The sequence below is a fragment of the Panthera leo genome, chromosome D2 (assembly GCF_018350215.1).
Source record: "Panthera leo isolate Ple1 chromosome D2, P.leo_Ple1_pat1.1, whole genome shotgun sequence".
NCBI classification, from domain to species: Eukaryota; Metazoa; Chordata; class Mammalia; order Carnivora; family Felidae; genus Panthera; species Panthera leo.
Genome location: NC_056689.1, coordinates 70,079,354 through 70,102,315, shown reverse-complemented (window position 1 = coordinate 70,102,315; position 22,962 = coordinate 70,079,354). Strand labels below are relative to the sequence as shown.

Genomic DNA, 22,962 nt, shown 5'->3' with positions numbered 1-22,962 from the left:
AAGTTGCTTTGTTACAAAAAGGTTTGTCTTTTTTACTCAGCAAGGCACTGACTACTTCGGTAGGTTCTATGTAATCATTTATATTAACAATTTAGTGCATTAAGATGAGTAGTAGTTTATCTTCAACAGGTTGGGAGGAGAATGCTTTTCTTGAAAGTTTTGTGTTTCCGTGTAGAATAAATATAAAGAAAACTACCAGAACCACATGAGGGGCCACTATGAAGGAGTTGGTATGGACAGACGGACCCTCCATGCTATGAAGGTTGGAAGCCTGGCAAGCAATGTGAGTCCTAGTTTGAAGGGCCTGTAGGTCTGGGGACCTGTTGGGGTGGAGGGAGGTGAAACGTGAAGATTTCAGCCAATTCTTTTTCGACTTCCCTTTGTAAAAGTCAGTGTTCTATTGTGTAAACATTAACCGATACAACCAAAGCTAGGTTGACAATTTGCAAAAGCTTCAATTTATTGGTCTCAGCTTTCTCTGGCTTAAAGAGTTCTCAAATGTGTTATCATGGATCTAGTGTGAGAAAAACATTCCGTTTCTGAGAGAGAGAGAAAAATGGCTGAGCATAATTCTTATTTGAAATGCCTCAAATTTCCATAGTGTTTGTGGCTTGTTTGGAGTTGGTTAGTGGGTTGGTTGGTTCATTCATTTATTCAATGGTAGTGTTCATTGAAGACCTCCTGTGGGCAAGTGCCGGTCAAGGTGGTGGGATAACGAAATAGATGGGATCCCATTGCGTGTAATCTGTTAATCTCTCCTTGGCTTTGTCAATTGGGTTGACAGGGTTGCAAATGTCAGGTTGTAAATCTTGGAGGTACAGGGCACTTAAAAGAAACTGATTTCATTATTAAAAAATACAAAGGTCAAATTTCCTCTGCTTGAGAATGTCAAATTTGACCTATAGAAAAAAAAAATTTTTAAATCTTGACTTTTCATTTATTTTCTGGGGGTTTAGCCAAGAAGCTCTTTCATCATATACCCATGTGCCACTGCTTCCCTTTGTAAGGGGTTCCATAATTAATAAGAAAGATAAAATAAAAATGTGCTACAGATGGAAGTTCACTAATTTTGGATTAATTAAGAATTCAAATGAATTAAAGGCAAAGTGCGAACATAATTGAATTTTCCTTGGAGGTGGTGAAACTGAATTAATTTTATTTCTTGTTACTTTTTAGAAGTTTCCTGTGTCATTCAAACAAGGTCAAAAGAAAGTGGGGACTAATTTCTTTCTTTCTTTCTTTTTCTTTGTGTTTCAGATTGCCTACAAGGCTGATTATAAACACGATGTTGTGGACTACAACTACCCAGCCACTCTTACTCCTTCCTATCAAACCACAGTGAGACTGGTTCCCTTGAAAGATGTAAGTTCTCCTCTGGTAGCACCTTCTGCTTTATTGCTTGTCCCTTCCTCCTGTGGAGTGATTCTTAGGTAGCGAGATGGAAAGAGAGAAGATATAACAGTTCGTAACAGATGGAAGGGATTAAGAAGGGGAACTTTCGGGGCGCCTGGGTGGCGCAGTCGGTTAAGCGTCCGACTTCAGCCAGGTCACGATCTCACGGTCCGTGAGTTCGAGCCCCGCGTCGGGCTCTGGGCTGATGGCTCGGAGCCTGGAGCCTGTTTCCGATTCTGTGTCTCCCTCTCTCTCTGTCCCTCCCCCGTTCATGCTCTGTCTCTCTCTGTCCCAAAAATAAAATAAACGTTGAAAAAAAAAATTTAAAAAAAAAAGAAGGGGAACTTTCCCACTAGGAAGCCCACGTATGCATGTTTGGAAACTCTTAGATTTTCTATGTAAGGTGGGGACAACTCTGGTTCCATCTTGAAAATAACCTGCTCTTCAGTATCTCCTTGTAGAATTTGGTGGAATATGTCTGCTGTTGGGCACATTGAAAGCAATCATTCTTTAGACATGAGGAGCTTCTTTTTTTCCTGATTTAAAGTTTTGGAGTATGGTACGTTGAAGGACTGCAGGAAGTAAAATAAAATAGCTAAAAGTTGAGAGGAAGTGGTAATGTTGACTCAATTTTCTCTCAGGAGCACTTGGGAAAGTATATATATTTTTTAATTACTATAGTGGTGATTTTATTTAGGTACAGTTTGACTTGTCCCAATGAAATAAGTATAATTCATTAAATTTATTGTTTTCTAAGTGTAAGAATTTTACTGCATATGCTTATTACAGGAAATTTAGGAAATACAGAAAAGTACAAAGAAAAAGATTAAAGTCATCTGCTATCTTAAAAAGTAGTTAAGGTGGTTTAGAACTGAGTTCATATCATAGTTATTGGCCAGTGATGGTTATCTCCAACCAGTCAATAATTTAATAAATAATTCAACATATATTTACTCAATGCCCAGTGCTACTTTCCTTTACATTCCCTTGGGATCAGCATGACCTCAGTAGCTGACTTGGGTGTTGCTCTCAGTAAATAGGTCTTCGGGTCGCTCTCCCTTTTGCTCGGAGTGGGAGCCTTGTCGGGTTCAGCTGGGCATCTCCAGTGTTGAACGCACGGCTTACGGGACAGCAAAGGACAATCACCGGCAAAGGATAGTTTAGTGAATGAAATAAGCTTTTCAAATGTGTAGTAAAGCAAAGAATGGGAAGTCAAGGAATATAAAGGGCCTAAGCTTTGCTCCTTCTTTTCCCAGGAAGTTTGGTTGGGTTGACTTTCTCACATCACCTTCATGAAACCCAAGGTTACACTTGACTACCTAAGCTACTTCCTTTCTATTTTGCCTGCATGCATTACCTGGGAAACTTGAGGACCAAGAGCACCTCATTAAAATGCGAGTGTCGGCTCAGCCCGTAGAACTCCATCAGTCATGCCTAAGAGCACAGTCAAGTGGAGAGAGATTCCTACAACTTTGTACTCCCATTATAACAGGACTTGCTATTACATTTGTCTGTGGAAGGCTGTGGAATCAAACCACGCACCTGAAATACAGCCTGGTCAGCTGCACGAGTCTGATAGGAGAATCAAACCAGACTGGATTCGAAATACTATTTAGAAGCAGAGGGAGATTCTGAACTAGAAGCCCAAGAGCCAGATCCAGGTTACAGAAACGTTTAGTTTGACCACACAGAGTTGAAAAAGTAATTGGACCAACATATAGAGATTTGGGGAGTTCATGTAAAAATTCATATTTTCATCTCTTCTGGAAAAATCTAAAAATGCTGGGAATGGCCACCCTAGCTCCTGCATGATAGCAACTGGCTGGGACTGAGGGGCAGCTGCTCTGGGTTATCTTATTCTCCTTTAGCTTCCCTTCCTGGCTCCCATGTGAATTTGAATTTACCACCCCAGAATGTAGGGATTTACATACAGGAAGTGTTGGGAGAAGGAAGTTTGGGGAAGGAAGTTGGGGGGAATCCATTACAAGAGCATTTATGGTCCCTCTGTCTGGTGGCTCTAAACGTGGTCAAATAGCTATGAAATGAAATAAACAAGCGTGCGTCTTTAATTAGAGAGCATTCCCTTCAGATGGATTTTATCAACACTAATAGCATTAAAATGAGATTCCATCCTCAGCAAAGAGCTCCTTCAGAAAGTAGATTGAAGCAATGGCCAAGCATCTGTGATGTTGCAGAGATGTGATTAATCTTGGAGACTGTTAATTATGTCCCGCAGAGGAGAGTAGTTGTGCTCTGCAACATACTAATGCAGAATTATTGGGAAGGAATATGCCTTTTAAAAAAAATACAGTTTTCGTGACATTTTATCATGCATAATTCTGAACTCTAATAGACTCTTTATTATGAGATGATAATTTCCCCTCTGAGTTAATGCACCAGGAAGCAACTGCACTCTAATCTCATTAATGGTTGACATTGAAATGACTTTATATTTCCTACTTTTCCTATATACCCCATATCCGCAACTCACAGTGTGCAAAAACTTCTCTCCCTGGACCACTAACCAAAAAGCACAAAGCGATGCCGTGCTTTATCTCCAAATCCAACAAAATACCCCGTGGCTCAGTGTCGGGAAAGCTCAGTTTTTCCTAGATCCTGTTCTAGGAGTTAATTTGTAAGTCATTTGTTCATACCCAGAACATATTTGCCTGTCTAAACAATGGTAGCTCTGGCTATGGGGGATCCCTGATTCATCTGTAAAGAAAAAAAAAAAAGTAATCGCTCCAAGCACCCTCGCTTTGGCAAGCCAGGTTTACAGTGGGAGCCACTTTGGCTGACATTAGCTGGGTGACCTTGGGCAAATTAGTTCTCTGGCACTCAGTTTTTGCATTGTAAGGTGGGGATAATAAGAGCTTCTGCCCGCAGGGTGGTTGGATTAAATGCATTCTTGTGTGTGAAGCACCGGAAGTGGTGCTAGGCACAGGAAGTACCATTCTTTTTTTTTTTTTTTTTAATTTTTTTTTTTTAACGTTTATTTATTTTTGAGACAGAGAGAGACAGAGCATGAACAGGGGAGGGGCAGAGAGAGAGGGAGACACAGAATCTGAAACAGGCTCCAGGCTCTGAGCTGTCAGCACAGAGCCCGACACGGGGCTCGAACTCACGGACCGCGAGATCATGACCTGAGCCGAAGTCGGCGGCTTAACCGACTGAGCCACCCAGGCGCCCCAGGAAGTACCATTCTTAAGCCACGATTGTCGTTAGCCCGTGGTGGGACAGGCAAGAATGGAGTGAGTACAAGGAGGAGACACGGGAGACAATGGCCCTTAGGTCTATTTCACTTGAGTCACTGGGCTATAAAAATGTTGAACTATTCGTCAGCATTTAAAAATGGCAAGGCTTGACACAATAAAATAGATTTCGGGTTTCTTTGGAATAACTGGAAGATCTGATCATTCTGGGCCCCGCACTGTTGCACCGTAATGTTCCCAGAGCTGAGCAGCAGCTGCGGGCCTTTGCCACAGTCCCCCCCACTCCTGAATGCTTCCCCAACAATGAGGCCAAACCCTTAGCCCCTACTAGCCCTTCACCTGTACCCAGCTAGTGGTCTGTCTGGCTGTCACAGACTTTGTGACCTCTGGGCTACAAAGTCTCCCTGAGGTGAGCTGTCACCTATGCAGGCAGCAACAGGAAGTAGCAGCCGGCAGATAGAATGAGAGGTGTCAGACTCTAGACAGACCGCTGGTGGGAGGACAGGGCAGTGGTGCCCCTTGTGGAGGGCAGGGCCAGCGGCCAGAGGAGTATGGCCAGAGGCGGTAGGTGGAGGTCTGGGCAGAGGTGCCAGTAGACAGTGGGGACCCAGCAAAGGGGTGTGACGTTCTTAGGCGTGACCTAGGCCGAAGGATGCGGCCGCACTGTGTGGGAGACCGGGCGGGGTCCTGGGCTTCAGGCGATACGACAGAGGCATGAAGACTGGGCGTGGGGTATTCAGTGATCTGGTTGCTATGAGCAAAACCGGGGTGTCGCTGACGGGAGGGCCTAGCCAGGAGCCTATAGGCAGAGGGGCTCGGGTGTCACAAGCCACCGGGTCAGTGTGGGGTCCCAGGAGCAAGGGCCCAGCTGAGATATCTGCGCGGACTGTGCAAGTCTGCTCGCTCCGTGCAGAGTAGCCTTCTGTGGCTGTTTGCTGAAGGAATGCATGAATGAGCAAATGAATGAGCGTCAGGGGACCACGCAGGCCGCAGGGAAGAAGGTCAGGAATAGGTTAGGGGTGCGTTAAGTTTTCCCTCCTTTCCCTGGATTGAGGGCTGGCCTTGGTTAGACCGTGGAACAGGCCATCCCCCACCTTCAGCCTCTTCGTCTTCGCTAGCCTGCATCCCGGCTCCCCTTCCGCCTGTGCGGGGCTCTGGGCCCTCGCGCAGCTCACCGCCACCCCCTCCCTCGTCACCTGCCGCCAGGCCTCAGACATGTTCCTATACCTCTCTGCTCAATTCGCATTCTGTCTACAGTGGATCTTAGGAGGAAGATCATCCATCTCTTAGTGGATGTTTGGAGGAAAAGAAGACAATTGAATGAATGTCTTCTCATGGGAAAATGGCTAATAATCCTTGAGTCTCTGAAGGGCAAATTGTACTTTCCAAAGAGAAAACCCACGAGCCCCCCGTGTCTTGAAATGATGGGAAACCTGGAAGTCAGTGCACTAGGCCGTGCTGGAGGTTTATCTTACCTCCTTCTCTTCTGAACTGGCCCACCCTTCTTCTTTCACGAACGTGCGAAGCTTTCGGCCATTTTCTCAGGGACACCGACGGGACGGAAGTGAGGGCCAGGCAGGGGCTGGCGTACAGGGTGAAGCCACGCGAAGACCATCCTCGCCCAGAGCTACTGATGCGCCCTCGCCTCCCACCTCGACGTGCCTATGGCATCAGTTGGACTTTTTGTCCCTCTTGCATTTTTCGTTCCCTTTTTAAAAAGACCCCTTTTCTTTTGAAGCATAAAGCATATATAGAAAAGTACATTAAGCATAGATAGGCAGCTTGAATTATTACAAAGTGACCTTGTGCGTGTGTTTCCATTGGGAATGCATGTAAGAATAGAACTGTTGAGACCTAAGGTATGGGTGTGTATGCCAAGGCGCCATACTGGTCCCAAAGTAGCTTTGCCAACCCGCACTTCCACCAGCTGTGTTGTGAGCGTTTCTGCAGCTCTACATCCTTGCCAGCCCTTGGTAGAGTCAGTGGCTTAAATGTTCACTCTTCAGGCAAAAGCGGAGGGGTGTCTAATTGCAGTTTTCATATGCATTTCTCTGATTCATAACAGTAATAACGTAGATGAGCACCTTTTCCTGTGCTCCCTGGCTCACTGTGCTCCTGTTAAAGTCACTCAATTCTACCATGTGTTGGGGTTTTCTTGTCAGTGGGGTTGGAGAGTCTGTTGGTTTCCAATTGGAATCTTTGATCCTTTTTGTAGTAATCAGAGGATCACAGCTCTGCTGAGCTTAGGGGCAGGGAACTAATAAGCAAATCTTAGAGAAAAGTGTTTTTTGTTTGTTTGTTTTAACCAGGTCAACTATAGGCAAAGCATCGACAAATTGAAATACAGCTCTGTGACCAACACCCCTCAAATTGTCCAAGCCAAAATCAATGCCCAGCAACTGAGTCATGTAAGTAACCTGTCCTTGCCTAGTGGGGGGACTCACAATTGCTTTGTGGCCCCTGGATATCTGGCTCCCAAGGATTTGGCTTTCATTCATGGTGACATATGTCTTGTGACAAACATGAAATGACCTCCCCTCAATGTAAACTTTTTATTATGGAAAATTCCAAATATATTTAAGTGTAGAAAGGGTAATGTAATGACTCCCCGTGTATCCATCACTCGGCTTCAACCACTACCAACTCGTGGCCAGTCATGCTTCATCTATATGCCCATCCACTTCCCCATTTTGTGTTATTTTAAAGAAAAAGACCAAAGATTGGATAATTTAACCTATCAATACTTTAGAGTAAATCTCTAAATGATAAAACATTTGTAGACATATTTATACAATTTTAGTATATCATCCCAAAAAAACTAATAGTAATTCTTAATACCACCAGTGTCCTATTAGCATTCAATGTTCCAATGATCTCATAAAGTTATCATTTTGTCTTACGGTTCGTTTGGAACGGGATCCAAATGAGGTCCGTGCTTGTGAATGGCTGATAGCTCTTTAAGATTCTTTTCATCTTTAAGTTTTCCTGTTTTTCTCTTTTCTTTCTTGCAAGTTGTTTATTGAAGAAACTGGACTGTTTTTCCTGTTACGTTTCCCACAGTCTGCACTTTGCTTACTGGATCCCTATGTGGACTTCATGTGTTCCTCTGGCCTCCAAATGTCCCATAAAATAGTAGCTAGATTTATAGGTTGGATCAGGCTCAGGCTCAATTTGGGGCCAAGGATGCTTTTCAGATGATGCTCTATTTTTCCACTGGCAATCACCTAATGTCTGGTCGGCCCTTTTTTGTGTGTGACTTAAGATGGCCTTTTTTTTCAATGTGCGCAGCCGTTGAGACTTACTCCCTGAGTATCTACTCTGCCTATAGTGAGATGTTCAGCAGTGTAGCACATTAAAAAAAAGAAAAAAAAAAGTTCTGTATCCATAGTGCTTCAAAGGAGAGTTGGTGAAATAACCACAGGGAGATATTTTATACACTCACAACTCAGAGTGTGCCCTTGAGTTGTTTTACTTGTCACTTGACCTCTTTAATCAGCTGATTTCAAACACTCATAAACTCACAGGCTTCCTTGTCAAATTTTCCAAAAACTCCTTGTCGGCTATTGGGTCTAAGGGGAAAGTGAAAAAGAGAGGCTTGCCTCCGAAATTCACCTCCTGTCTGTATAAAAACCTTGCATTTACCCTGTGGGTTGATTTTAAATCCAACAGGTGAATTACCGCGCTGACTATGAGAAAAACAAGTTGAATTACACACTGCCACAGGACATACCTCAGCTGGTGAAGGCCAGAACCAATGCTGAACTATTTAGTGAGGTGAGCAAGCAGTGGAGGTGAGAACGTGGTAGGGGGTGCGTAACCTATGTGAAGGTGAGGGCACCAGTCCCTACAAGCAGGGGCTGTTGTGTTTGGGGAGAGACGTTCATCAGAGACGCCCATCACATTATTGTTTTGAATTTTGCTGTCTCATGGACTGTGGCAGTTCACGGGGGATAAACTGATCGTAGAAATGTAATTCTCATGATCTGAGCATGTGCACAGCATGTTCTCAGACACACACACACACACACGCCATCACCATCATCGTCATCCTCGTCCTGGTGACTTCCCACCGGTGCTTCGCTGTGTGGCGGAAATTCGAGTTTTGAGATCAATCTCAGTCGCTAGATTTTTCCTGGAGTCACAAGGGGGCTGTGATTAGGCTTCTCGTTCTAGATGGGGGCAGGAGAAGAAAAAAAGGAACTAACGTTTATTGAATGCCTGCTCTGTGCAGCACACTGAGACAGGCAACCAAAAATGGAATTATTCAATTATCATCACCCCCCAAGGACGCATTTATTGCAGGGACACAGTGGCATGGGCTTTGGCATGAGAATCCCCCAGGTCAGATGCTGGCACTGCGATTTTTAAGCTGTGTGACCTGTGCGAGGTCATAGATGTCTCCGAGCCTCATAGGCCTAATGCAAAGTATGTACAGTTGATGAGTAGAAGGCACTTAGGAAGGACCAATAAACTGAAGGTGTTGTTACCATGGTAATATCAATACCTTCCATCTTTACCAGCTTGGGATCTGTTTTCATGTTCTATATCCAGTTTATCCCCACAACAGCCCTGAGACAGATAATAGGAGATTTTTTTTTTTTTTTTTTCAAATGGCAGAGTAAGGCTGAAAGAGCTAATGTGCCTTTCCCAAGGTCTCACGATCAGGAAACAACAGAGCAAGGATGGACACATGGCTCTTCTGTTTGTCCCGTCCCATCCCCGCTGCCCTGCACGGCCCCACAGCTCAGGAATCAACAAACCGTGTTAATAATTTCTGTTACCGTTTTGACCATCATAGGCAAGATTCTGGTCTGCAAACAGATGGAGAAACCATCTTTGTGGTTGTCGTCGTTGTTTTAAACGTCTTTGTAACCTTTGGCAGGAAGATGGATCGGGACTCCTATTCACCTGTGTTTCTGTTCGTCAGGTTAAGTACAGAGAAGGCTGGGACAAGGCCAAGGGGAAAGGATTTGAGCTAAAACTGGATGCTATGTCTCTGCTGGCCGCCAAAGCCTCCGGAGAGCTTGCGAGCAATGTAGGTTTTTCTCTCATTAACTCAGAAATGCATAAGAAATGGTTCCGATAAAATGTCAGTGGTCCTGCAGAAAAAAAAATAATGACCGCTAACGTTGTAAACATCACGCCTCTTTAATCATCTTCTGGGTTCGCGAAAGATGGGGAGGTTGTTTTCAGAACTCTTTCCCTTGCCCTGTGAATACCAGAGCCCCTTCGATGGCAGAGTTTCCTTTCCCCTCACAGTAAACCTTTTTCTTTCTCTCAAGATTAAATATAAGGAAGAATATGAAAAATCAAAAGGCAAAGTCATGGGCACTACGGACTCCAGGCTTCTGCACTCTCTGCAGGTTGCCAAGATGAGCAGTGAGGTAAACTCTTTTCGGTCCTCCACACTTTCTCGGGCTTGTGCTGCTTTAAGAGTCCTTCCAGGACCTACTTCACTGCTACCTTTTTATTGACTTCCATCTACAATTTCTTTCCCTGTTGGTGTGAGAAGTTTGTTTGCTTTCTTTATTTAGCCAAAGCATACTGTTCTTTTAAAATAGGGGCACCTGGGTGGCACAGTCAGTTAAGCGTCCGACTTCAGCTCAGGTCATGATCTCATGGCTCATGGGTTCCAACCCCACGTTGGGCTCTGTGCTGAGAGCTCAGAGCCTGGAGCCTGGTTCAGATTCTGTGTCTCCCTCTCTCTCTGCCCCTTCCCCTTCCCCTGCTCATGGTCTGTGTCTCTCTCTCTCCATTAAAAAAATTAAAATAAAATAGATGAGAGGTGGGGCCCCCAACAGTGATCTCTTTCTACTGCTCAAGGTACAAAGGTGTCCGGCCACAGTTATTCATCCCACAGATGTTTACCAAGCAGCTACTGTGGGCAAGATCCCGTGTAAGACACCTGGGCTATCAGAATGGACAACACATAACAGGTTCCTCCCCAGCGGAGCTTAATTCTTACGGGGAGAGTTAGACACCAAGCGCCCTGTCTGTTGTGACCATGTCCTGGATGAATCCTGTGGCTACGACACACTTGATACTCAGAATGTTTAGCAGATAACTGAGTCGCCTAAACTCCAACCAATCGAAATGACCCTGCTGGTAAATGACTTTGGTGGCTGGAGATGAACCTTGGTAAACGTCACTTGCCGAAATCCTTTGGGGAGGGGGGGTTCTGCTACGAGGGACCTACTCGGTTTCAGATCAGGCCTTCCCTGCCAAAGCCGAGGAGGCCAAAAGGACACACGAGCACTGAGTTTCTGCTTTACAGCGGCTGCTCCAAGTTGGTGCAGGCTGCATGGCACAGCCAGATATAATTCCCTGGTGAGTCATTAAGGAGCCATGGCTTAAACAGAATGAGAGCGTTGGCATCTGGGTCGCCATTTTGGATGTGCCTACAGAACACGTCCTGTGAAGTGCGTTATCGTGAAATATACAGAGACACTGAGAATTTGGCTGCAGGTTAGACAGAGAACAGAATTATACTTCTTATTTTCAGCGGGAGGAGTTGGGGCCAAAAGGATGGTGTCTCGCCCAAACTTGTGTAGTGGTCAGTGGTAAAGGTAGAGATCGGATCCTAGAAGTCTGACTTACTGGAACCATACTGACTCTGCTGTGGCATGCCGCCTTTCCTCACCACCACACCACCATCACCCCTGTCACCACTGTCATCACCGACATCACCACTGTCATTGCCATCCTCATTGGGAACGTTTGTCAAGTGGTTGCTCTCTGCCAGTCCCTGCACTTAGCAGGTTTCAGCTGCTGTCTTGCTTGCTTATCGCGATAGTTCCCTGAGGAACATGAGCCCCAGAGGTCATCCACTTGGCAAAGGGTGGACCAGGTCTGACCTAAGACTTGTCTGGCTCTGCAGCCCAAGCTCTGTTACTCTGCCTCGTAAAGGTTCCGCAGAAACCGTACATCGAGCATTCTCCTCCTGGAGAAGCCAGGGAGAAAGATTTCATATTGGTGAGAGGCATTCCTGCCAGAGCCAGAGCAGCACGGGGCCTCAGCTCCTTAGCAGCACCGCCTTCCCGAGCCAGAAATTGGGTCCCACCTTTCTGACAGATGGGTGACATTGTCGTTTCCTCATGAAAGCCCGGGCTGCTTTTCTGTGTTTTGAACCACTTCTGCAAAGGCCGACCTCAAGTAATGGGTCTTGTCGGTACATTCAAGGTCGAATACAAGAAAGGCTTTGAAGAGAGTAAGACCCGCTTCCACCTACCCATGGACATGGTACACATCAAGCATGCTAAGAAGGCCCAAGCTCTGGCCAGTGACCTAGACTACAGGAAAAAACTGCATGAATACACTGTGCTGCCTGAGGACATGAAGACTCAGTGGGCCAAGAAAGCCTACGGGCTCCAGAGCGAGGTGAGCCCTCACTCAATGCCGGTTCTCTTCCTGCCCCTCTCGCGGTTGGGCACAGGCACGTCTTGAGAGCGATTTGGAACCTGTGCGTGAGTCTGTTCTGTGACCCCGAGGACTAGGAAGAACTTCTGAGATGCGTCGGCCGCAGGGAAGGCGGGTGGGGAGGTTGAGCCCTAGATACAGTCGAGACAGCAGAGGGAAGAGGGCGGAGGACTGGGGCTCAGAGCTGGTGTAGAAGGCCAGATGTGTTGATCACGGCGCTGAGCAAGGAGGAGGCGAGCGTTGAAAATGGCAAGTAAATCTTGGAAATTTAGCAGGTTGGGAGACACGATGTTCGGTCAAAACTGTGTGAAAAGCCCTCTTTTTGGTGCGGTTGTGGTGTTTGAGCACTAAGGCGGGAGATGCTCTGCTGGTTACAAAGTGAGCCAGTGGCCTCACCCGCAAGGAGAGTCCAGCCCGACTATGAAAGAGCCGAGGGCAGTTCTACAAATGCAAGAGCAAGGGTTTTCCGAACTCTCCCATCTTCTTTGCACCCACGCGTCTGATTACAGCTTGGGTTTTCTCTTGCAGCTGCAGTACAAGGCCGACCTGGCGTGGATGAAAGGAGTCGGGTGGCTGACGGAGGGGAGCCTCAATTTGGAGCAGGCCAAGAAAGCGGGACAGCTGATCAGCGAGGTAACCTGAGCTCGGGCCCCCGGGCTCCTAGTGGTTCTCAGCCCGCGACTCGCCGAACACCGTCTTTTCCCCTGATGCCCCCTCCGCAGCCCCCCGGCTTGTTTTGAGGGGGACTCAGAGGAGGACCTCTCCGTTTCGCACCTGCAGGGCACCCTGATGAATGTTCCGCACACCCTCCCCCATCCTGGGAGGTGTTCGTGAGAAGCCTTAGCGGTTTACGTAGAGGAGCAGTGGCAGCCAAAGAATAATCCAGAAGGGTTGTAATACGCAGTCGATTAGCACGTGGGAAAATGTGTTTGTCACATGAGGCGTGCGTGCTGCCTCCTGAATCAGAGGGTCTGCTGTTTGGAGGTCAGCACTCTTCCCGGTGCTGTGCCTTCGACTCACTGCAGACTCCGGTCAAGTCACGCGAGCCTTCCGACCCTTTCTGTCGTGTAGAACAGGGAGTGTTTGAGAGTCCCTGCGGCTCTCTCTCCACCAGGCAAAGTGGGCTTTGGCAGCCGGCAGAGGAAGACTTTTGAAGGGCATCTCATTTGGAAGTGTGACTATTTCAGGAGCTCTGTTTGGGATCCTCAAAGGGAATTCTTGTGTCAGGACCAGGAAGGCTGAGTCGGCATATCTTTTGCAAATGGTAATAATAGTGATAACAGCTGCACAGTCCCGCAGCCGTTGCTGTCATTGATTGACCACTTTGAGGACGTTGCATGCAGACTGCTCATTCGTTGCTCACGGCGGCCCTGTGTGAGGAGACACTATTACTCCCCGGTGAAGATCATTTTAGTGAGGGAAGAGGGACTGAGAGTTTCGAGGGAGGAGCAGAGCTGGGCTCTGTCCCAGTGTGTTCGGCCCGATGCCCCAGCTCCTGACCATTAGGTGGTATTGCATCCCCGAAGCACGTTTTGTAAATGACTCTTATTTTTCCACTGCTCATCCTTCTCTCAGACACAGACACGCTTAAGGTTAGGATATAGAAATAAAGAAGGTAGACAAATGGGAATAACGCTTCAGGGTTCCTATGACTCAGTTCAGGCGTGCTGAACTCCCCAGTGGAGAAAACCCAAGCCCCATTTGCCTTGGATAAAGGCGTAGTGAGGAGACCCAACCAGCTGACCTCCAGCCCTAGGAATTTCCATCTCTGTCTCACTTCCTCGGCCTACGAATTATTAAGCTCCTCAAGGGCCGGGAAAACACTATTCTCTTCGCCTGTTTCATGTTTCTGTTGTGCCCTGTCCAGGGTGGATTCTTGGCTCCTCAGTAATTTCTTATGATCTGACCCATGCAGAGCCTGGAATAATCAGGAATTTCCAACCATGGGAGGGAAATGCGACTTCCTTCAATTATGTGGTGAAGGAGTTTTCCCATTCAACACACTGGAACTAGAGAGGAAAATTACAAGTCTCTTTGGAGAATTTTTTTTTCCTAAAGGCAGGAGATTTGGAGTCTCCAATATTCCAGACCCGACTCTGGGTTCAGGTGGTGCCCGTGACCCTCTTGCTGACAGAACTGGTGTGGTGCTCACCTCTGCGCTCCCCGCCACACGAGGCTTTTGCTTCAGTGAAGCCACCCCCAGCGGCCGCCCTTCCCGTCCGCTTTGGCACCTCCTCCGGTGGAAAAGCCAGAGGAACTAACCTCCGGGAGGGACAAGAAGTCCCTGTGGGGAGACAGAATTAGCACATTTGAAATCTTGCCAGTTACTTTGTGGGTGTGAGGCGGGGACACAGTGAGGACGAGACCTCGGCGATCTGGGACATGAAGGAACTGGGAGGCCGGATCCCACCCGACCGCCAGCCTCCCGCCTGTGGCTCCCGGCATCCCCGTTCCCTATGGCATAGGGGATCCTTGGATAGCCATGATGGCACCATGCCTAACGGTGACGGCTGATGTGAACCGTTGCTGTGTCCACGGACTCCGCTCGCGGAAAGCATGGCATTGAAGCCTCTGCCCCACCCCAGAGTGAGACAGCTTCTATTTTTTGTGCCGCCGTAGCAAGAGCAGCTCGGGTGACCAAGACAGGTGCCCAAGGTCATGAAGCTGGAAAGGGGCAGAGGCGAGACCTGGCCTCCATCTTCCTGGTTGTAAAGCCAAGTTCCCTCCACGTCACTTTTCCTGTGTCAGATCTCGATTTATAAAATGGGTGCATCCCAGGGCATAAGGTGAAACATAGGGTTTCCTGAGGGAGAGGCTCAAGCTCTCACTCAAGGGTGGGAACTAAAAGAGGCTCACCAGAGCGGGCTGCCTCAGGCCTGTGTGGTCCCGATTAAGCTGCCGGCCCAGCCGTGACGGTCCCCCTCCCCCCAAGAAGATGCACGGGTCACTGAAAGTGTGCGTGTGGACGTAAGCACGAGTGTGGTGGTGGGGACAGCCAACCCCTAATGCTACGCTGTCCCTTTTCTTTGGAAACAGAAAAACTACAGGCAGAGGGCGGACGAGCTCAAGTTCACCAGTGTGACCGACAGCTCCCAGATGGCACACGCCAGGAAGAGCCAGGAGCTGCAGAGCGGAGTGAGTCCCAAGCTGCCCTTTCTCCGCCATGCTGCCGTGTCACGGGCCGGGCGTCTCTGAGACCACAGCAGGTGCTGCCCGGACACGATCCGGGCACCAGCGAGCCTCTCCTTTAGACAGGCGGGGCCTGGCTCTCCCGGAGCCTGCAGGCTGTCTCCGGGCACCGGACCCCAGCTCTCTCTGCCTTACCCCACTTCCCTTCTCTGCTGGTTGTGAGGACAGATGCCGACTGATGCTACTCATTTCAGCTCTCAGTATTGCCCCGTCTCGCTTTCTTCTTCTTTCTTCCCCCGCCTCCTACCTCTCATCACAGGCTCTGTCATTCTGCAGCCGGGAGAGAATTCTCTTTGGGGGGGCGGGGAACATGCGCCCCAAGACGGGCGGCATCGGAGTAAAACACCGTGTATGTTGTTCGCACGTCAGTGTTGAGCACTTCCTGTGCACGTACACCAAGCACGTGTTGGAGCTGCGGCAGGGTGGCCAGGACCGTCCTAGTCGTCCTTCATAAAGGTCCAGGGACACGTGCCGGAAAGGACGCTACCGACAGAGCTCAGGGGCATCAGAAAGCCGCCTTTTGGAAGCTCAAGTGGGGGGGTGGGAGGGAAGGGGAGAGAGAAAGAACAGAGGGGTACGTTTTTCATGGAGCAGGTGTTCACTTGTGCTGTCTTTTTGGTCACTGCTCGCTTTCCAGGTGTCACTGCCTGGGAATGCATTGGGACTGGCGATGGGGGCAGGGGGACGTGCAGGGGAGCAGAGAATGCTTCTTATTTTTCTCATTCGGGGAGCCTGGGCCCACCTGAGCCCTGCAGCGGGTTATTTTCTGTGGCCGTGGACAGCATAGATGGGAACAGCTTGGGAAGCTCAGTGCCTTCTCAAGGGTGACATGTGAAGACAGGGACCTTGGCAGTGTGGTCGGGTTGGTCCCCTGACCACACTCTTCTTGAAGCTCCTCACTGCCTCACCCTCTGCCTTCACCCCTCCTGCCTTAAGCCCCATTTGCTGTCGTCTGCTGGCCAGCGTCTGGTCTGGCGGGTTTTGTAACGGACCCCCCCGTGCAGGTCGCAGAAATGCCAAGCAGATCTGAAGGCGCACCCGCGATGCCGTGCCACCCACCCCACCCTGCCACCTGCTCCTGACCCAGTGCTCTCTCCTGACAGGTGGCCTACAAGGCAGGAAACGAGCAGTCCGTCCATCAGTACAGCATCAGCAAAGACGAGCCTCTCTTCTTACAGGCCCGAGCCAACGCTGCCAATCTCAGTGAGGTATGGCCAGAGGGGGCGGGGGCGGCTGTAAACTCTGCTTTCCCGCGTAGGCACTTGGCCACTGTGCTCTGTCACCTGGGGTTCCACACATCCGGTCGTTGTAAACAGCTCATCCAGCAGACCTCGTTCCTGGCCAGTTGTAGGGGGAGGGAAGGACCACTTTCCCTAGGAACGAGTTGGCGGGAGATTTGACCCACTGACTATATAACAGGGTAGGAGGTAGTGGTTCTTCCAGGGTCGCGGCTCGAACAGCATTAGAGCATTGCTAGAAGGAAGGAAGCAGCACTTGAAGGCGTTAGCTCCAAACTGCTTGGGTTTGTTCGGTCCTTGGGTCTATCACTTACTAGGTGTGAGACCCTGGGCTAATTCTTTGCACTCAGTTGTCCCATTGGCAAAAGAAGGGTAATACTAGTTCCCGTCTCATCGGGTTGTCACGAGGCTTCAGTGAGCTAATATACGGAAAGCCCTGGGAGGAGGAGGAGTGTGCCGAAGGTAGCCATTACCCAGATGGCTCTCAGACACAAAGCATGCGTGGCCCCATCCTTCTCCTCCCTGTCTTTCAGCAGGGGCCTTCCTCAGCTCTCCCCCTCAGCTCCCAGGTCTTTGGAGTCCTGATCTGAGTCCTAGGTAGAGGGGAAAACTAGAAGGAGCAACAGGGGCTAAATTGATTCACACACACAGAGAGGGAGCCTTCAGAAGAGAGACCTTGAAACCCACAGGTGGGGGCAGGAAGGGACATGGGAGGAGCAAGGACAAGCCCCAGGTGGACTAGAGGCTGGAGGCAGGGAGACAAAGATACGCAGCTGTGGCACCTGCTGGGCTGAGCGGGCTGCGTGCGCAGGGGTGGGGAACCTTCCAGAAATGTTGCCGGGCGTTTTGCAATGTTATTCCACCTCGGGCATGTCTTTGAGACCCCCGTGAAGACTCCTAGTAGTTTTCAAGGCCTCTGGAGTTCAAATTCAGCTTCTTTTGACTGAAGCCCTGTGTGTTAGGAGGCCTTGAGGCAGGAACAAGGAGGTCTGGTGGTGTTCAGGTTACCAGGTTTCTGTGGAAGGACGCAGTCGTGTTTGCCTCCTGGAGAGAGCATTACAGACTCTAGGGAAGGCTTCCCGCAGGAGGATGATCTCTTTTCTCCCCTACCTCCTCAGAAACTGTATAAGAGCAGCTGGGAAAACCAGAAGGCGAAAGGGTTTGAGCTACGTCTTGACTCCTTGGCCTTCCTGGCAGCCAAAGCCAACAGGGACCTGGCCAGCGAGGTGAGTAGGTGCTCAGCTTGTACAGGGCGCCACGAATCCTGCCGTTTTCCATCTAGGAGAGTCAGAAAGGGTCTGAGCCTCAGGGTCCCATCGGCGAAGTGGGGATAAATACGACTGCTTCACAATGAGATAATCCTGTACGAGCCGAGAGCACACTGCTTGCCACACGTTGGCTTTCAGTAGGCGGAGGCATTATCAGTGGCAGCAGCACGAGTAGTAAGCTAAATGGCTTATGTGACAGATAAACTGAGGCTCAGAGACATTCCAGGACTATCTAAGGATGTCGTGGCCTGCCAGTGACCGAGCATTGTGATTCTGGGAAGGTGGTTTGACCTTGCAAAATCTCAGTTAACTCATTGGTAAATCGGCAGTTGCAAAATGTTTACGAGGAAATGAAACAAACTGACGTGTATCGAGCGGTTCATAGTCCACTGCCATCTGTCGGGAGTCTGATGTGAGATCAGAAGCCGAGGCCAGAGTGGAAGACAAAGTCTGCTAATGTCATCAAGACAGTCTTGCTTCCAGAAGAAATGCGTGCACATAAATATATTCTCCTATATAAATATATGTAGATATCAGCTGAGCTAAACAGTAACTTGGTGATGTCATTCTGGCATAAGGTCCTTATCTTGTTCCTGGTGAGAGTTCATGAACCAGCACTGGTCTACAGATGCACTTTGAGGGGCTTGGGTTTGTACCAGGCCTGGCTCACAGTGAGTGTTCAATAAATGGTGGCAGGTATTAATACGGTTGTTGTTGGTGCAGGTGAGAGGAGAGCCCAGGTCTCCTGATAATATTATCCTGTTACAGTTTTTAAGGCAGTTCTGTATCTGTTTTTTCCTTCTGATCCGCATTACTGTCGGTCTTTTTCCAAGCGAATATGAGCCCCTTTCTCAAACAGCAGCTGTGTTTGGGCTATTCTGTGTCATTTTCATTCCATGACTACTTTTTGTTTATAACGTTTTCACTATTCCCAGAAAGGAAACAACGGGCCACTTAAAAATAAATCCAGAAAAATTGAGGTGGAGGAATACAGACAAGAGATGGAATGTCACCAGGAACCTGGGAATAGACTGTTGCATAGCTGAGCATTCAGTTTAGCTCTGAGCTTCCTGGCAGCTGAGGTGAAAAGGGAAATAATGAGTAATCTTTTATTTCACTGTTCAATGATAGGAAGATTCTAATTCTAGTAAGATTCTGTTGTTTGGCTTTGTTTGGACTTTCAAACCCTCAGTTTGAAAGTTAACAATGCCTTTAGGAGATGCTAACATGCCCCTCTCTCTCCTTCCTGTTTAGGTGAAGTACAAGGAAGGTTATGAAAGGTCCAGAGGGAAGCTGATCGGGGCGAAGGATGCCCAGGGGGATTCACAAATGAGTCACTCGCTGCAAATGTCCAAGCTGCAGAGCGACCTGGAGTACAAGAAGGGGTTCGAGGACACCAGGTCCCAGTGCCACGTCTCCCTGGACATGGTCCACCTCGTGCACGCCCGCAAGGCTCAGCATCTAGCCACAGACATAGGCTACAAGACAGCATCTCATCACTTTACCGCTTTGCCCACAGACATGAGGGTGGAATGGGCCAAGAAGGCGTACGGGTTACAGAGCGACGTAAGCTCCGTGTGCACGCGTGCGTGTGCTAGCGTTGCCGCGATGGTTTTCCCCAGCACCCCCCCCCCCGCCACCGCCCCCGAGATGGTAGTGTATCCCCTGACATACCTGCTTCTGGATCCCAGGGCGGACACAGCTCAGCTTTCCTAGTGGTTTAACCTTTATTTGAGCTCTGCCCGCTTCAGATACTATACCACCACCCAGCGACTTTTTTCCTCCGGGGCATTTGCTCTATGTCTGTTTTCCCTCTTTCGTTTTACTGCGGGGGGCGGGGGGGGAGACATGTTGGTGACCTCCACAACCGCGGCCTGTTCTGGGAGAGGTCTCCCACCCTCCTTCCAACCCTGGCAGTGCCCTTTGCGGGAAGAGTGGCACACGCTAACCTGAGCGCTCCCTCCCCTTTCTCCTGGGTGCCCCACCTGGCTCCCCTCCTCCTTCAGGTGGCTCTTGTGCGCTGAGAAGGCAGGTCAGCTGCCTGCACGCTGGGGGCCGGGCGGTGGGGAGGGCGGTACAGACACACCCTTCCCGGCAGAGCGGTTTCGGGGGATACAGGTGATGCGCGAGTTTTAGAGAAGCGTCCATTTAAATGGCTTTCCATTAAAACGACTCCTTCCATGCACGGGCGAGCAAAGAAATGAGATGTGCCCCCTGCCCCGCACCGAGGCGCATAGGAAGGAATCGGCACCGTGGGAGGCCTGGGCTGTCTTGTGAAATTCCCTCAAATAGCTCCCCACCCGGGTTCTGTTGTGAGTTCTCATTTTCTTCTCCCCTGCTTGTCATTTCCAACAAGGAAACGGGGAAAGCAGACAATGAGGACACTCCTCTTCCCGAGGTAGACACGCGTCCCTAATGAGGGACAAGGTTGATCCGACCCCTCCCGCTGAACCCCCGGGCGCCCGTGGGTGGGGCCTAACGCCACCGGCAGCGGGAGGCTCCAATTAGAGGGGAAATTAATTGACATTCTGGAGCCCTGCCTGTGACTGTGCAGAAATGGATAAGACAAAAGTGGCATCTAATTTGACTCAGCCAGCACCAAGGCGACATCTGGGAGCCGTTAACAGCCCTTTAAATGTCTGCGCGCCAACAATGGCCTGCCTTTTTCTTCTTTCTCCTTTATCAGAACCAATACAGGGCAGATGTGAAGTGGATGAAAGGCACGGGCTGGGTCGCCACCGGGTCATTAAATGTGGAGCAGGCGAAGAAGGCAGGAGAACTCATTAGCGAGGTGAGATTTCCTGACAGCGTGCAACAGGGCCGGCTGCACTAGGCGTGTGGCATTGCTGTATAAAATTAAAATAATTTCCACTCAAAAGGCGAAGAAAAAGGCAAAGCTACATGAAAGGCCCGGAAGCCCAGACTAGGGCTGGTAATTAGAGGGAAACTACATACCAAACACACACCAGTAGGGGCCCGTAGAGCCCCGGCAAAAACAAAGTGGGTGACAAATGATATTATGAATAATAATGACAATCAAAAAGAGCTCAATTGCTACCCACCAGCTTACCTTTTTAATGAAGCAACAAGGGAGAGATGATGAAAAGATAACATTTATTGCACCCAGAAAGCTCTTTCGGGACTTGATGCCCGTTTTCTCTCTCTCTCTCTCTCTCTCTCTCTCTCTCTTCCCGCCACAGTGTAAACAGTTTTTGAATATTCACGTGGTGTGGAGCACGTGACCCGGGTCTCTCCTGTTGAGGGGTCTCACTTCTACTTAAATCTCACGCTGGTCCACCTGCAGCCACCCTAGCTGGACCCTAAGGCATTACAGCGTGCTAAAAAGATCTGTCTGCTCACATTTTGGGGAGAGTTTCATTAAACAGGTCTTTTAAAGATCTGATCAGGGTTTCTCCCTCTCAGAACTATTGGCATTCCGAAAGCTCTCTGTTGTGGGGGCTGTCCTGAGTCACGTGGGGTGTCTGGCTGCACCCCTGGCCTCCACCCACTAGATGCCAGTAGCACCCTCTGCCCAGGTATGATGACCCTCAGTGTCTCCAGATGCTGCCGGAAGGTGGAGAGCCACTGGACTAGACACACCAGGGAGTTGTCATTGCCTCGTGCTCACACGGAGGCTGCCCGTCCTCGAACAACCCAAATCCCACCTCTGTTCATGTCTGTTTGGGGAGGAACTTGCTCAGAAGGCAACTGAGAATTTTTCTAGTTGCCTCCAGAGTAACCCAGTCTTTCTGGATTTTCCTGGGTGGGGAGGGGATCACCACGGCTGCAGCCACAGAGGATGGTAGTCTTTGTAATGAGCCTCCTGGGACTTTGTTTTGAGAACACTTTCTTACTGAATGTGTAGGTAGGACAGAAAGACACCTAAGTTGGTTTTTCAAACACACCTGCCCAGCGTTGATATCTTTCCCATGGGAGAATGTTCTGGTTAGCCTGACATGTCACAGAGCTGGTTCCAAAAGCGGGTTCACTCTGATGGGCCTAATTTTTTAGGAAATCTTAGTCAACGTTCAAGGCTCAGTGGACACTTCACTGCCTAAGTAGTTCATCCTGACTGAGGAAAGACCTTCCTCAAAGGATGATTTTGAGAAACTTGCCGCAGCAAACATCTAGGTTGGAAGACTCATGCTCCTAAGCTCTCGTTGGGCCCACTCATAAAAGGATGTGAAAAATAAATCATACACACAATTTAGACTTCAAGATGATTCTTTCATGCATCTAAGTCTGGCATCCAAGGGAGCTTTCTGGAACTGTTTATCCCACAGTGGGCTTAATTTTCCACCTCATTTTGCAGACTTACTCAACAAATTGGCTTATCTTCTATGCTGCATGCCAGTCCTCAAACTTCAGTAAGGCAAGAAAATCTTTCAGCCGTTCTCCCTAATCACCTCACTTCTGTTTCCCACACTTCCAGTTCAGTGTCAAATTGGCTGACCTCTTAATTTTCAGCCCGAATGCCACACACTGCCGAGAAAACCACAGATGCATACACGCCTGTCTCTTAAAGCAGGAGTCGGCAGACCTTTTCTTGGAAAGGACCAGATAGGGAGTGTCTTCAGCTTTGTGGGCCACACAGTTCCCGTTGTGGCTCCTCGGCCCTGCCACCTCTGTGTGAACACAACCATAGACCACCGTGTACGTGAACGAGCATGGCTGTGTTCTGATAAAACTTTAGCAGAGTGACCCAACAGAGATGGCTGGATACCGAACCCTGTCTTCCTTAATCAACCCAGGCTACAAAAACTGACCCTGATAAATGAGGAAGTGTTCATAAAATAGGTCTTTGATTTGAGGAACGATACACTTCATAAGTCCGTTAAGAGTGCGACTGTCCTAGTCTCCTGGAAATGTATTTGGATTAAAAACAAACAAACAAACAAACCCGGAATTAATTTAAGCATGACTTTTAGAATCAGAATTGGGTATCTAGGTCTTTGCCAGCATTGGAATTCTTTGTGATTCTGTGTTTGTTTGTTTGTTTGTTTCCAGTGTCTTTCAAAATGTGAGCTCCTTCCTTTCAACCATAGCACCCTTCTTCTTGTTATCGTAACATTCTAAAGAATCCTTGCTCGTGTTAACTGAACCAAGTTCTAAAGTGATTGAATAGTTGTGATCCCTGACTGTTAAATGTGAGGGTTTTGACTGTGATAATCTCCGCCAAGTCCTTTCGTGGAAGGAAAGCGGGAAGCTTCAATTGATAAATGTAACCACCTTCTTGCTTGGGAGACC

General features: G+C 48.8%; 1 protein-coding gene across 9 annotated transcripts in view; it reads left to right on the top strand.

Annotated features, from left to right (window-relative positions):
- LOC122202521 (nebulin related anchoring protein) overlaps positions 1-22,962 on the top strand; it is a 76,974-nt gene that overhangs the window by 26,267 nt on the left and 27,745 nt on the right. For 8 of the 9 annotated variants that reach the window (XM_042908931.1, XM_042908928.1, XM_042908927.1 and 5 more), the window contains 13 exons: positions 176-283; positions 1,258-1,362; positions 6,914-7,012; positions 8,274-8,378; positions 9,532-9,639; positions 9,887-9,988; positions 11,784-11,981; positions 12,549-12,653; positions 15,057-15,155; positions 16,313-16,417; positions 17,566-17,673; positions 18,970-19,281; positions 20,402-20,506. In XM_042908931.1, the coding sequence (XP_042764865.1) occupies positions 176-283; positions 1,258-1,362; positions 6,914-7,012; positions 8,274-8,378; positions 9,532-9,639; positions 9,887-9,988; positions 11,784-11,981; positions 12,549-12,653; positions 15,057-15,155; positions 16,313-16,417; positions 17,566-17,673; positions 18,970-19,281; positions 20,402-20,506 (1,659 nt within the window). The remainder of the gene's footprint in view (positions 1-175; positions 284-1,257; positions 1,363-6,913; positions 7,013-8,273; positions 8,379-9,531; positions 9,640-9,886; positions 9,989-11,783; positions 11,982-12,548; positions 12,654-15,056; positions 15,156-16,312; positions 16,418-17,565; positions 17,674-18,969; positions 19,282-20,401; positions 20,507-22,962) is intronic. The other variant, XM_042908929.1, reaches the window with a different exon arrangement.